At 34.3% G+C, this 13132-nt stretch overlaps 1 protein-coding gene across 1 annotated transcript; it reads left to right on the forward strand.

Annotated features, from left to right (window-relative positions):
• Window positions 1-8331: 8331 nt before the first annotated feature.
• Window positions 8332-12156, forward strand: LOC21389253 (U-box domain-containing protein 1). Its single transcript, XM_010104741.2, has 2 exons — window positions 8332-8887; window positions 11092-12156. The coding sequence occupies exons 1-2, from the start codon at window positions 8382-8384 to the stop codon at window positions 11939-11941; spliced, it is 1356 nt and encodes a 451-aa protein (XP_010103043.1). The 5' UTR covers window positions 8332-8381; the 3' UTR covers window positions 11942-12156.
• The last annotated feature ends 976 nt before the right edge of the window (window positions 12157-13132 follow it).

Here is a 13132-nt window from a genome sequence, read left to right on the forward strand (position 1 = left end):
CTAATTTATGAATCAAACGTCTCTTAATATTCATCTTTCTTCAACATAGAAAGTTATACATTACTTTTCAGCTCAATTAATTTGACGAAACTATTCAAACGAATACCAATTATATATCTTTTGTTAAACACGAAAGGTAGAGATTGGACTCATTGTTAGTGTGTGTTGCAAGTTATAATTACTATCCGGAATGGTCAAGATCAGTCAAAAGCGCCCCTATAACAAGTCTTTGTGCTTTTTCTAACTCACATATGCGGCTACCAATTTGAAAAACCTCAAGCACAAGTTTGAAACAAACTAAAACAATTTGATTTGGACTGAATTGGTCCTGGGATGTACCTAAACGAAATGAAACAACTTTTTGTTATTTACGGAACTTCTTACTCACTGATGAAGTTATAAATTTTTATGAGTGAGTCTAATAACTGAAATAGAAATTTAATCGAAATCAATATCTATTAATTTAGCCAGGGCTATTTTATATCGATATTGGCTCCATTTATCCTGTGCTAGCTCCATCTCTTACTAATAACCATTTAGCGCTTATTACAGTGACACTTTTTGTGTTTTATCAAAATTACAGTGATAGGCCGAATTTAATAACAGCCACACCTCATAAATGAAACTTTGTTAAATTTTAGTGGAAAATGTCAAAACTACCCATGTGTTAAATTTGCTTTCTTTCTTTTTTATTTGATTTTTTTAATAAAAAATTGTGTTAGGAAGTGTTGTAAATTTTTTTTTAAAAGAGTTAATGTAAAAATATGTTAAAAAAAGTTGATGCGTTTGATTTTTTCGTATTATATTTTTTTGTCATTAATGTTTTAAGTTTAATTTAAACTATATTTTTGTTTTATTATTAGGATAAAATTGTCCAATTCAATTTATTCTTTCAATTAAATTAATTTTCATTATAATATAGTTTGGTCCTAATAATGCACTAAATATTAAATGGTTTTTAATTTAATGTGCTAGTTTAGTGGATGAAGAACATTACTAAAACAAATGATTTTTAGAAAAAGAAAAATAAAAAAAGATTTGTTTTTATTAGAGTGAAAATTATAATTATAAATGTGTAAAATTAACTAAACTCATTTTTTATGCTAAATAAGGGTATAAATGTCTTTTCCAATATTATATACAACTTAGAAACATTTTTTGGTAAATGTAGGGGCATTTTTGGCATTTTAAAAAATTTAACAGTCAAGATTGACGGTCAATTCACGGTCAACTAACGGAGGGGGTGTCCGTGTAATTTTTATAAAAAGTCGAGGAGTGTTGACATGATTAGTTTCAATTAAGATGGTGTTTTTGTTATTTTAACAAAACACAAGGTATCAGTGTAATAAGCCCAACTATTTAAAGAAAACAACTTTAACCAAGGAATCAAAAAGTGAAATAGATATTTTTTTTTTTTTTAAAAAAGAGTGAAATATATGATACGTAGTTGTGGGTGTAATCAAATAGGAAATCTACATCTGACTTCTCTCTGAAATATAAAGTTTAAATTTCTCACCCCCAATAAAACAAAAAAAGAAAAAGGAAAAAAAGAAAGAAAATATGGTATTGAATTGAACAATTCAGTTGAGAAGTAGTATATTTCAAATAGAATTGGTAAGTGACTGATAGAATGGAAAATTAACGTATCTCATCAGATCATATATTCTTTCAACCAACATTAGGCATAAGTTGGCAACGTAGTAGACTTTTCCCGCAAACTTCAAGCTGTCGTTGTTCAATGCTTTGAAGTTTGAACGACGCGTCAACTCCATAACCTTAAACTATTAAACCTATGCCTACATATATATCTATCTATCTATATATATATATATATAGATATATATGATCTTGTCCTTGATGCACGCGTTGAGGTTGTCCCGTACATATGAAAAAAAAAACCCTTTATATATATATATATGATCTTGTCCTTGATGCACGCGTTGAGTTTGTCCCGTACATATGAAAAAAAAAACCCTTTTTCCATGTAAATCGGAACTAGGAAAGAAGCTTCAAAGAATTTGTAGGGTGACATATATTAATTAAGCAGAAAAAGCAACAGTTCATTGGCCATTATCAACCGAGTCTTGCAAAAAGGTCAAGCTAGTGGCTTTTGCACTTTTTTTGTCTCACCATCATAATCAAGAGCATTTATTTTTTAGATTACTGAGATATGTAACATACCATTCACTATTTATCTCTATATCCATTGGTATTAATGCGGCTGTTGATTGTGGAAATTGACCCTATCAAGAGACTGACTAATACTTCCACCCCCATGGGGATGGCTCATTCGTTAGTGGTATTCCCATTTTGAGTCTAATTATGAAGTAATCAACTATATGGTACAAGCATGTGGGAAATAACCTTATAGGTTACTTTGCATGACACGTGGCACCAAATTAGTGCTATGCCAAGTTGGCATTTGGATACCCAATGGAAAGATTTAGGAAAATCCTAAGCTGCCCTAAGGAATAAGAAGATGATATGTTATAGAGAAGTCTAATATTAATAATATCGTGCGTGAGCACTTTTTTATACAAAAGGGAAATTATGACCCTTTGAATAATATTAAGAACTTGGGGTGGCTTTAGTTGCATATATAACCATTATTGGAAGCGCTTTTTGGAAAATTCCGGGTTGCCTCAAGTAGTAAGAACACCATTTCACATACGGAGTCCACTTTTTGTAGCCATGAACTAAATTGACATTGTGTGCCACTTTGCCTAATAGTTTGGCACGCATTTGTATATAGCCAAGCCAACTGAATGATTTTGCAAAATTTTCGCTGTTTCTCCAAGAAGTAAGAACCTGATATATATTATAGAGTCCACTTTAATTAGCTGCCACTTTTGAAATCTCTTGTTTATGAATCTCTTATTGGGGCTTTGGAAATCCCCTAATTAGGGATGAAAATTTGCCAGGGTAATAAACGCATACAAAAGTTACAAGTTATTGTTGTTGTTATTTTTTTTATTTTTAAGGATTATACACTGGAATAAATTGACAATTAACTGCTAAATCAACTTTATAAAGTGATAGAGCCCTATTTTCTAATTAATTACCAATAACTCATATGATCCGCAAGCTAACAGAGAAGTCGTTATATATAAATAAATAAATCTAAAGCTAGCAACCAGGCTTATCAATGTATTTCCAACTATTTATTGGCGCAATTTAAAAAAAAAAAAAAAAAAAAAAAAAAAAAAAAAAAAAAAAAAAAAATTTTTTTTGGGAAAAAAAAAAAGAAAAAAAAAACATGAGACATGAAGCTGCTCAAAAGGTACAATTGTGGTACACATCATAGAAGCACATATATATAACTTCTTCTTATAATTTTTGGGCTTAACACATACTTAGACATCAATTACCAACCACACGTATATATAACCCACGCCCTAATCCTAATTAATGGTGTGGTGTATAGTTCCCACGTGGGACAATTTGTGGAATGTGACCAATCCTTCATCACATGTTTGAAGCATATAATGTGCCAATCCTTTTTATACTTTTTTTTTTCCGTGTTACACAAGCAAATTTTTCCTTACGTAAAATATTATTCGTGGATATTATATATTTGGCCATAACAGGGGTTTATTTTAGATGAAATACAGAAAATGTAAAAAATTTAAACTTGTTTTCAATTTATTATTATATATACATATAGTCCACAATCAAACAAAGAATAAGAAGCTTTAATTAACTCTATCAATATGTATGTGTTGTGTGTGTGATAACATATTTCATGTCACTTCACAGGCAAAACAAGAAACTTTGTCCGAAAGTACAAATATTGTAACTTGTCACGGTTGTTTTGTTGGTGTTGCTTTTCTGCATCAATGTATAGCTAGCTTTATTTCCTACTATTTTGTTGTTTCTTTCCACTATAATTATAAATAATATGATGATCAAGATTTCATACCCGAATTAGTTTTGATATTTTTTTAAATGGAAATTGCATTCAAAATTAAAAAAATACAATCACTAATTCAGACGCAAAAGACCACAATGCATTTAGCGAATCAACCCCAACCATAGACTGGAACCACCAGTAAATTCGATTGAAACGCTCTAGGGGATAATACGTGTACCGAATTCTAAAAAGAGGAAATTAAAAAGGCACACAACTAATCGTGCACGCAAATGACTCTTTTAAATACATCACAATAGTAGGTGGATAACTTTGATCGAATGAGATTGAGAGACTAAAAGCACCAGGGCCTGCCACAACACCGCAAAGAAAAACTTGCGGACTAGACCTAAAAACAACATCGAAAGTTAGGAAAACCAACTCTGGAAACAAACAAAACAAGAAAAACTCACTAAAACTAAATGGCGGAAACATCAACGCCTTTATTTGACAAGCACACAAATCACAACAAAAGGACAAAGCCCAAATGACACTGGCCGAATCTCCAATGACAAGCCGACCACCACTGCAAGTAAGTAAGGGAGCCGCAATGCTGGAAGCAAACCAAAGAAACACTGGAAAAAGAACGAACCATCTTCGCCACCCACCGCTGCCAACTAGGGAATACATTTCATCCATGGAGCCGCTACCCCACCGGAGCTGAAACCCTCATAACGCAGCAACACCGAGACACCCACACGTCCCTAGCCTACAATGAAAAGCGCGACCATACCACCTCCTCCTCCATCTCCGGCCACTGCAATGCACCACAAGGGGCATAACTTTGCCGGCGTACGGACTTGCCTAGAAGTGGCAGCCAAGCACAGACTGGAAAAGCCCCTCCCAACTCCCTTTTCTCCCACCCAAACAACAGCCTCGTTGACCCCTTGTCAGGAGGATCCACGCCGCACCACTCAAGCCGCCTTCCGTCGGACCGGGAGTCCGGAGCCAAGCCCAAGGGCTGCGTCGGACTCTAGCCCTTTGAAACTTTCTGCTAAACGGCGCAAAGAAAAACAAAGGGTAGAGGAGAAGAAACCCTAGCGGCCCAATTTTTTACATGAATAATTCGTTTTAATATTGAACCTTAATTAATGTGTTATAATATTAAGGGTACTATAATGAAAATGAATTATTAACCTATATAATTTCTTGTGATGACTAGCTAGCTAATTAATATGTCCGCGCACAAATCTTAATATATAATGCAGCTGTATTGCATTTGATGAAATACAAATGGATAATTAATTATCAGTTACATGTTGTTATAACTTATATGAATAAAAATGTATTTGCACATTCGTGATAATGGTAGGTGGAATCTCTTCGCTTGTGTTTTTTTCTGGTTCCTGCGACATGATTAAAAAAAAAAAAAGTGCTTCTCTCGAAGACTAACTTATTCAAACCACTCGTGTTTCACTCAAGTTAATTTTGGCTTTTACCCTCTAATATGCTCACACACTCTGCCTTTTTTTCCCTCTCGTATTCTTCTTTTAGTTCTTTCAAAACTAAACCAACAATAAGAAAAGGAATTCTAGTAGTCAATCAAGTCAAGACTTAATCCAAACGAATTTAAATATTGTCACGGAAATTTTTTTTTTTTTTACACTCAAACTTTAATTCCGAAACTATTGAAAACAAGCTTTTTTTACCCCCCAAAATAAGGTCACCAGGCTCCACCCTAGTTAGGATTGTAGGGCTTGAAAAGATCTTTGATTTGATATATTATACATCCCGTAACGATTACTGGATCAAAAGTTATAACAGTTTTCGTGAGGTTGCTTCTTTTCCCGAATTTTTTTTTCGACTTTGTAAAACCCTAGTTGAATTCGAATTCAGCAATAGGTGTGGACTCAAACTCAAAACAAGGAAGGGATGGTTAATCGTTTTCTCTTTTTTTTTTTTAACTGAGAAAAACCCTAACCCTAATGTGCGATTTTTTTTTTTTGATAAAGAAAGAAAACGTAATAAACAAAAAAAAAAGGATAGCAAAACCTGATGATCCTAAGCTCTGATACCAACTGATACGAACTCCGCCAACAATGTGATGAAACCCGTAGCTAAATATGGGATACGATCCAAGATCTTTAAGAATTGATGGAAACCGCAACCCGTTGCTTAGCAAAGTAAGAACCTTGGTATGGTGAAGACGCCACAAACAAGTATGGAAAATCCATTTGATAAGTCGGGTTCAACGCCACAAGGAAAACCTTGATAAGTTCGGAATCGTTCTTCAAGAACTCAAGAAGAATATCCCACAAAGTGAATAAACATCAAAAACTTTATTAATTTTTATTTTTCAGCCTTAAATAGCCGAGTATAAGCTGAAAAGGTTTAAAAATTGAAAAGTCATATCCTATCCTTAATGAGATAGAAGCCTAAAATAAGATAAACCCTAAAAATAAGATAAAATGTGCCTAAATCTTACCCTAGGGAAGGAATCCGAATTTTGACCTAAAGATAAGATAAAACACGCCTAAAAGCTAATCCCTTAGGAAGGAATCCAAATTTAAATCCAACTCCTTCCCTTTTAAACGCCTAAGATGGAATTTAAATGTTTAAATTGAAACTTAAACCTAAAAAGATAGAATTATGATAAAATCAACTCTTTATCCGCAATTTGACTTGGTCCCTTGCTAGAAATTGCGCCTAAGCCTCTTGGAATATGCAAGTTGGCCATGCAATGGCTTGATGGACGTTTAAGGTTGATTGTCTTTTTTCCGGATTGACTTTTATGGCTATGTTCTCATCACCAGCTCCCTTTTCTCCCACCCAAACAACAGCCCCGTCGACCCCTCGCCGGGAGGATCCACGCCGCACCACTCAAGCCGCCTTCCGTCGGACCGGGAGTCCGGAGCCAAGCCCAAGGGATGCGTTGGACTTTGGCCCTTTGAAACTTTCTGCTAAACGGCGCAAAGAAAAACAAAGGATAGAGGAGAAGAAACCCTAGCGGGGTAATTTTTTAAATGAATAATTTGTTTTAATATTGAACCTTAATTAATGTGTTATAATATTAAGGGTACTATAATGAAAATGAATTATTAACGTATATAATTTCTTGTGATGACTAGCTAGCTAATTAATATGTCCGCGCACAAATCTCAATATATAATGCAGCTGTATTGCATTTGATGAATAAAAATGGATAATTAATTATCAGTTACATGTTGTTATATGAATAAAAATGTATGTTGATCCTTTCTGCAGACAAATTTCAAAAACAACCAAGCATGTGACAATATCAAATCAGGTCCAAAGTGTAGATTTTCTAGCCAATAAAAGAAATTAAAAAAAAAAACTTTATTGAAAACAAATTAAAGAGCTGAGTAGATCCAACAAAATGGCAGCAGCCCCATTTCACCGCATGCATGCCAGGTGTGCGTATCAGATCAAAATTTGACCCTTCGAAGGAAATACCACATAAATGTGCATGGTTCTCAAATCTCAGGACAAAATAAATAAATAAAAATTAAAAGAAAATCTAAATACATTAATTAAAATAATTGTTAACCTACAAACCAACATGGTATAGTTATTGGCACGTCTAGACATGTAATTTATGTGTACTCTAGGAACCTAACGTACGAGTGTCTGTTGTTATAAGCCGTCTGATCTTGATGATCACGTCCAAGAAACTTCCCCACTAACCATTTCCTAAACTAGACCAAACCCAAATAAAATGATTATTAAATTATATATGTCTCAAACATTAATAATGTGTACTAATTAACGAATCTCAAGATCTCCCTTAACTAATATATATCTTATATATATAATATATGAGAAATTTGTTGAATTTATTGATCGTGAGTCTAAATTTTTACTACTTATTACTCTTAATTAATACATTTTCAATTAATATAATTAACAGAAAAAAAATATTAAAATAAAAGTCCGGACTCATTGAGTATTTGCCTTCTTTCTCTTATATATATGCCATGGTCGGTCCACTAGTTTAGAGGGACAAAACTGTTTTTAGTAATATATATCCGTTTAGTTTGTTAATTCGAGTTGAGATGTGACTTTATATGAGAGTTTTTTATTATAATAAAAAAATTAAATATAATTATTTTTAAGAATTTTTTACAATAATAAAATTTAAATTCTAAACTCAAATCGGTGAAAGAACGTGACACTAATTTTCTTTCCACGTGCTTTGGGCTTCTACATGTTTATAAGCTCCCAAAGCCCTTGTCTTGTCCCACTTATAATCCCACAATAGGCACAAACTTTCTATTTCCTCTCTCTCTCTCTACAAAAAGTCAGACGTTTTCGGAGAATTATTTCATATAAATAAACAAACACCCAAACACCAGTTTTTTCAACACCTCTCTCTCTCTATCTCTCTTTCTCTCTCCCTCTACAAAAAGTCAGACGTTTTCGGAGAATTATTTCATATAAATAAACAAACACCTAAACACCAGTTTTTTCAACACCTCTCTCTCTCTATCTCTCTTTCTCTCTCAAGAACGTCAACATGTCTCAGTCTCACTCATCGTCATGTTTTTCTTCTTCTTCTTCTTCTCCTATATGGTTGTACTCTTACATAAAGCTCCGATTCTTCAACCGCATCCGACGGTTCCTGCGCTCCAAAGCTGGCCGCAAGCGATACACGCCGTCCGATCATGATCATCATCAACTGGCAATCAAAGACTGCAGCCGCGACGACGCCGTTGAAGTAGTACAGGGCGACGTACTTCAGGCTATGGAGACTACAAAAGTTGACTGTTGTCGCGGTGGCGGTGATGACGTGGCGGCGGGGCTACAGAGGGCGGTGAAGAGGCTTCACTTTGGGAGCGGGGAAGAGAAGGAGATGGCGGCTAAGGAGATTCAGAGTTTGGCCAAAGAGGACGTCAAGTTGAGGAAGTTGGTGGCGGAGCTCGGTGTTATTCCGGTTTTGGTCACCATGGCCTCGTCGGAGGTGGCTCACCGCCGCCGAGTCGCGGTGGCGGCTTTGATTGAGCTTGCTAATGGAACTTACACGTAAGTCTTTCTTAATTTCTTAATACTACAATATTCTCATTAATTAATTAATGAAATTTCATTAATTGTTATTTATTATAATATTATGTGTGCATGTACATGTGTTGAAGGTCCAATTTAGGCTAATTATGTGCATATGCGTATGTATGCATCCTATACTATTTAGTTAGTTAATTAATGAAAAAAAATAGATGTGTTTAATTGCGAAGTAATATTGAATTGAAATCCTATGTTTAATTATTAGTTTGAATTTCCTTGGTTCTGATCTAATTAAGAAGAAAATTTACACACGCAAGAAAAGTGTTTTTGTCTTTCCATAAATTGATAACAAAGGGGAAATAAGAAACCAATTAGGATTGAGTCTTGGCTCCATTTTTATTTTTATTTCATTTTATTTTATTTCAAAAAAGCAGTTTCTTTGAAGTAGTGATGCGTAAGGAAAAAGTTTTGATTGAAAAAAACTCACTTAATATTAGTAATTTCATTGTTATAAGAAGGACAAGAAAAGATAGAAGTGGGAACCCCTCGTGACCATATTATGGGCACTAGCACTGATTTTTTGACTATTAAGGCACAATATGCATAAAATATAATTGCTACTCGCGTGATGAGGTAAGGCTATGGTTGGTATTTGATAACGACCCACCCATATCCCTTAGCTAGTTGACGAGATGATCGATGCTTTCGTTGAACTAAATGAAATGTTATTCTCTCAGACAGGAAAATGCGAAAAAAGAAAAAGACAATTCATGTCTCATTAAAATCAACGTTGATGGAGACCCATCTAAAAGTGAGGGATTCATTTTCCTTTAAACTTAAGCTAAGGCTGGTTCACGTGGGGGCAGATGAATAATCTGAAATTTACTTTACATAAAGTGGCAATAACTACACAAGTTCGCAGTGAGATTCTAAAATGAGAATTTCCAGGGCAGAAACAGACATTTTTAATTGCCGGTAAGAACTGTCGGATTAAGTTTTGAATGGTCTAATCTTTAATTGGAATAATTTTGTGTCGCATGCATGCTGCAAACTTTTAATGTGATAATCATAAATCAAACCGTTAAAACTTAATTGAAACAACAGTTGTTATCGGTAGTTAAAAACGTCAAGTCCTAAAGTAAAAGCTCCCATTAAATAATACTAATATTGATAAATAGGAATCAAATTTTAACCGTTAAATTTTCAATTATATTCTATTAAAATCTCACGTGCATAGTCTTTTAGTGCGATCTGACGGTTTAAAACTGTGTTTTATTAATAAGGTATATCTTGTACCCTATTTATTTAGTTAAGATATAGATGATGGTAAATCGAGGATAGGAAATCTGCCTACCGCGCTAACTATAGTCTATGGCGATGAGTGGTGTTGAACAAAAAGCATTTGGATAGAAAAGGATTACACATAGCCATGGTGGGATAAAAAAATATAATAAGTTTAAGTTTACTACTGTTGTCCCGTGGCTGCTATTATCTGAAGTACTTGACTCTAGCACTTGTCGTATTTCACATATGCATAGCACCAAAGAACCTTCCTGATCAATTAACAAACAAACTTTTCTTTAGTGGGTCAAGTGGGACTTATCCTACGCACAATTCGTTTGTTCATTTTTGTCTGCTTTTCTATCATGAAACGAATGAATTTGTTGAATAATTTCTAGAAAATAACAAGAAAGGTTTATATATTAGAAGAAAGCAATAATTTTGCATCATTAGAAATCTTCATAGAAATGAGGGTTGTTGATGAAGTATGAATTATGTTCCTTGGCTCGGGAATAGCGCTGGGTGCGCTTAAATGTCCACAAGGTTTTTCTGAAACCGACACAATGTCGTTTGAGATGGGATATATTACAGCTTGTTATAAAGATTTTTAAGTGTAGTTGTTCAGATTCCATTTCGATGTTTGGGCAATTTTTTAAACTGTCTTTTTTTGACCCCAACTTTCCAACACAGATCTAAATCTTGGAATCTCGTTGACTTGCACAAATCCTTTTATATCGTTTCTTATAATATATATTTTTCATTGCTACCTTATTCTATTCAATAATGCATTTGGGCAGTTTTGGTTTCTCATCTAACTTTGAATAATTCACACTTCTTTAGTCCCTAGGATTTCAAAGCCGTTATTGACTTCGCCATAAATATTTTATTCTTATAAAACCAAAGCTTGGTCTAACTTTTCTTTTTCCCAATTTGTTATTTTTCAGGAACAAAGCCATTATGCTGGAGTCAGGAATTCTATCAAAACTACCAAAGAACACCAACCTTCTAGATGAGCCAACCAAGCTTGAATTCTCACAACTTCTCTTGACATTGTCTTCACTAGCAAACACACCTTTCCCTCTAGCCCCCTCAGAAATTGTCCCATTTATTATCAACATACTTGAGTCAACCACTTCAAGTATTGACACAAAACAATCATGTTTAGGCACTTTGTACAACCTCTCCATAGTCTTGGAAAATGCCGGGCCTTTGGTCTCTAACGGAGTAGTCGACACATTTTTAAAACTTTGCTCGACAAAGGAACTTTCGGAAAAAGCCCTCGCGACCCTAGGGAATTTGGTGGTGACCCTAATGGGAAAAAATGCCATGGAAAACGGTCCAATGGTGCCGGAAAGTTTGATAGAGATATTGACATGGGAAGACAAGCCTAAATGCCAAGAGTTATCCGCTTATATTTTAATGATTTTGGCTCATCAAAGCTCCGCTCAAAGGGAGAAGATGTCCAAGTTAGGGATTGTGGCCGTGCTTTTGGAAGTTGCTCTATTGGGAAGTCCTCTAGCCCAAAAAAGGGCCCTAAAATTGTTGCAGTTGTTTAGTGATGAGAGGCAAGCCAAAATGGGCCCGCATTCTGGGCCGCAAACGGGAAGGATTGGAATGGGCTCGCCTGTGAATCAAAGGGCGAGCCAAGAAGGGAAGAAGATGATGAAGAGTTTGGTTAAACAGAGTTTGCATAAGAATATGGAGATGATAACAAGGCGAGCCGATGCAGCTGGGGAGTCTTCTAAGCTCAAGGCCTTGGTGATCAGCACAAGCTCTAAAAGCTTGCCTTATTGAAGATACACACAAATTTTTTTGTCATAATTTTTTTGTTCTTCTTTGGGTTCAATTTGTTTTGTTTTTTATGTTTTTTAAGATGTGCATTGGAAAAATGCTATTCTTTTAGTGTAGCATGTGATGTGGTATGGGGAATGGGGATAACTGTGGACAAGGATGATTTTCCAGAGAGGGCGCAGATGTCCTCCTCCAAATAGAAATGCATTTCTTGTGCATATAATACAATTTCAGTAGCTTGTGACATATCTGATCATCATGACTTTGTGACCAAAACGTTGCCGGCAAATTAACCATGCTTCACAGTGACATCACAACTGGCGAGCCAATCGGCACAAAATAAAACCTTGCCTAAAGACATATGAAATAAATAAATAAAAAATGATTGAACTTACTTTTAGAGTACATGAGGCTGAATTTTTACCTCTTGACTAAAAAAATATTAATAAAAATTAAAAAATAATAGTTAAAAATTTAGACTCATGCTGTATAAGATGTATTTGTCTCATTTTTCTATAAGAAAATTCATTACTCACATAGCATCTACCAGACCGCAATGAAAACTGGCAAGCAATATTAAGTCATGCTAATACCATTAGAAATTAATTTTAAATTCAAACTAAATTTTAAACTATAGAGATACCAAAATACTCTTAAAATAATAAATTAAATGTCAATTTGTGTTTAGAAAACCTAACAGATGGGGTTTTTTTCTTAACATTTTATTATTCAGGAGAATAGATGTTACGTTTTAAATATTGGAGGACAAAGTATTACGAAGGGTATAGTTCATGGGGAGCTTTTACAATTAATTTTAAAATAAAATGATGATCTGTGAACCCATTAAAGAGCGCTATCGATGATTCGCACTCCATAACTTTTATTTTCTAAGTTGGTATGCACCAACTTGAGAGAGAGTTTAGGATTTTGGTAATTTTAATTGATTGTAGGGGAGTACAAGATTTGTACATTAATTGTCATTAGAGCATCTCCAATTGAGCAACAAATTGATGATTTGCCGCTCAGTTTGTACTCCATCCAGGTGCTATTGCGCCACGGCAAATTGTTGTTTACAGTCTTTTAGATTTAGAATTTAATATTTTCTGAGAGTTTTTAATTGTACTAAAAAAAATTAGATGTGACATTTTTAAGAATTTTTAACTGTAAAAACTTAGAATTAAAAACTTAAATCGC

This window comes from Morus notabilis, unplaced genomic scaffold (assembly GCF_000414095.1).
Source record: "Morus notabilis unplaced genomic scaffold, ASM41409v2 Scaffold1629, whole genome shotgun sequence".
NCBI lineage: Eukaryota > Viridiplantae > Streptophyta > Magnoliopsida > Rosales > Moraceae > Morus > Morus notabilis.

Coding starts and splice junctions, on each gene's coding strand:
- LOC21389253 (XM_010104741.2), top strand. CDS start 8,382: ATGTCTCAGTCTCACTCATCGTCATGTTTTTCTTCTTCTTCTTCTTCT. Junction 8,888..11,091: donor CTTGCTAATGGAACTTACAC/GTAAGTCTTTCT, acceptor GTTATTTTTCAG/GAACAAAGCCATTATGCTGG.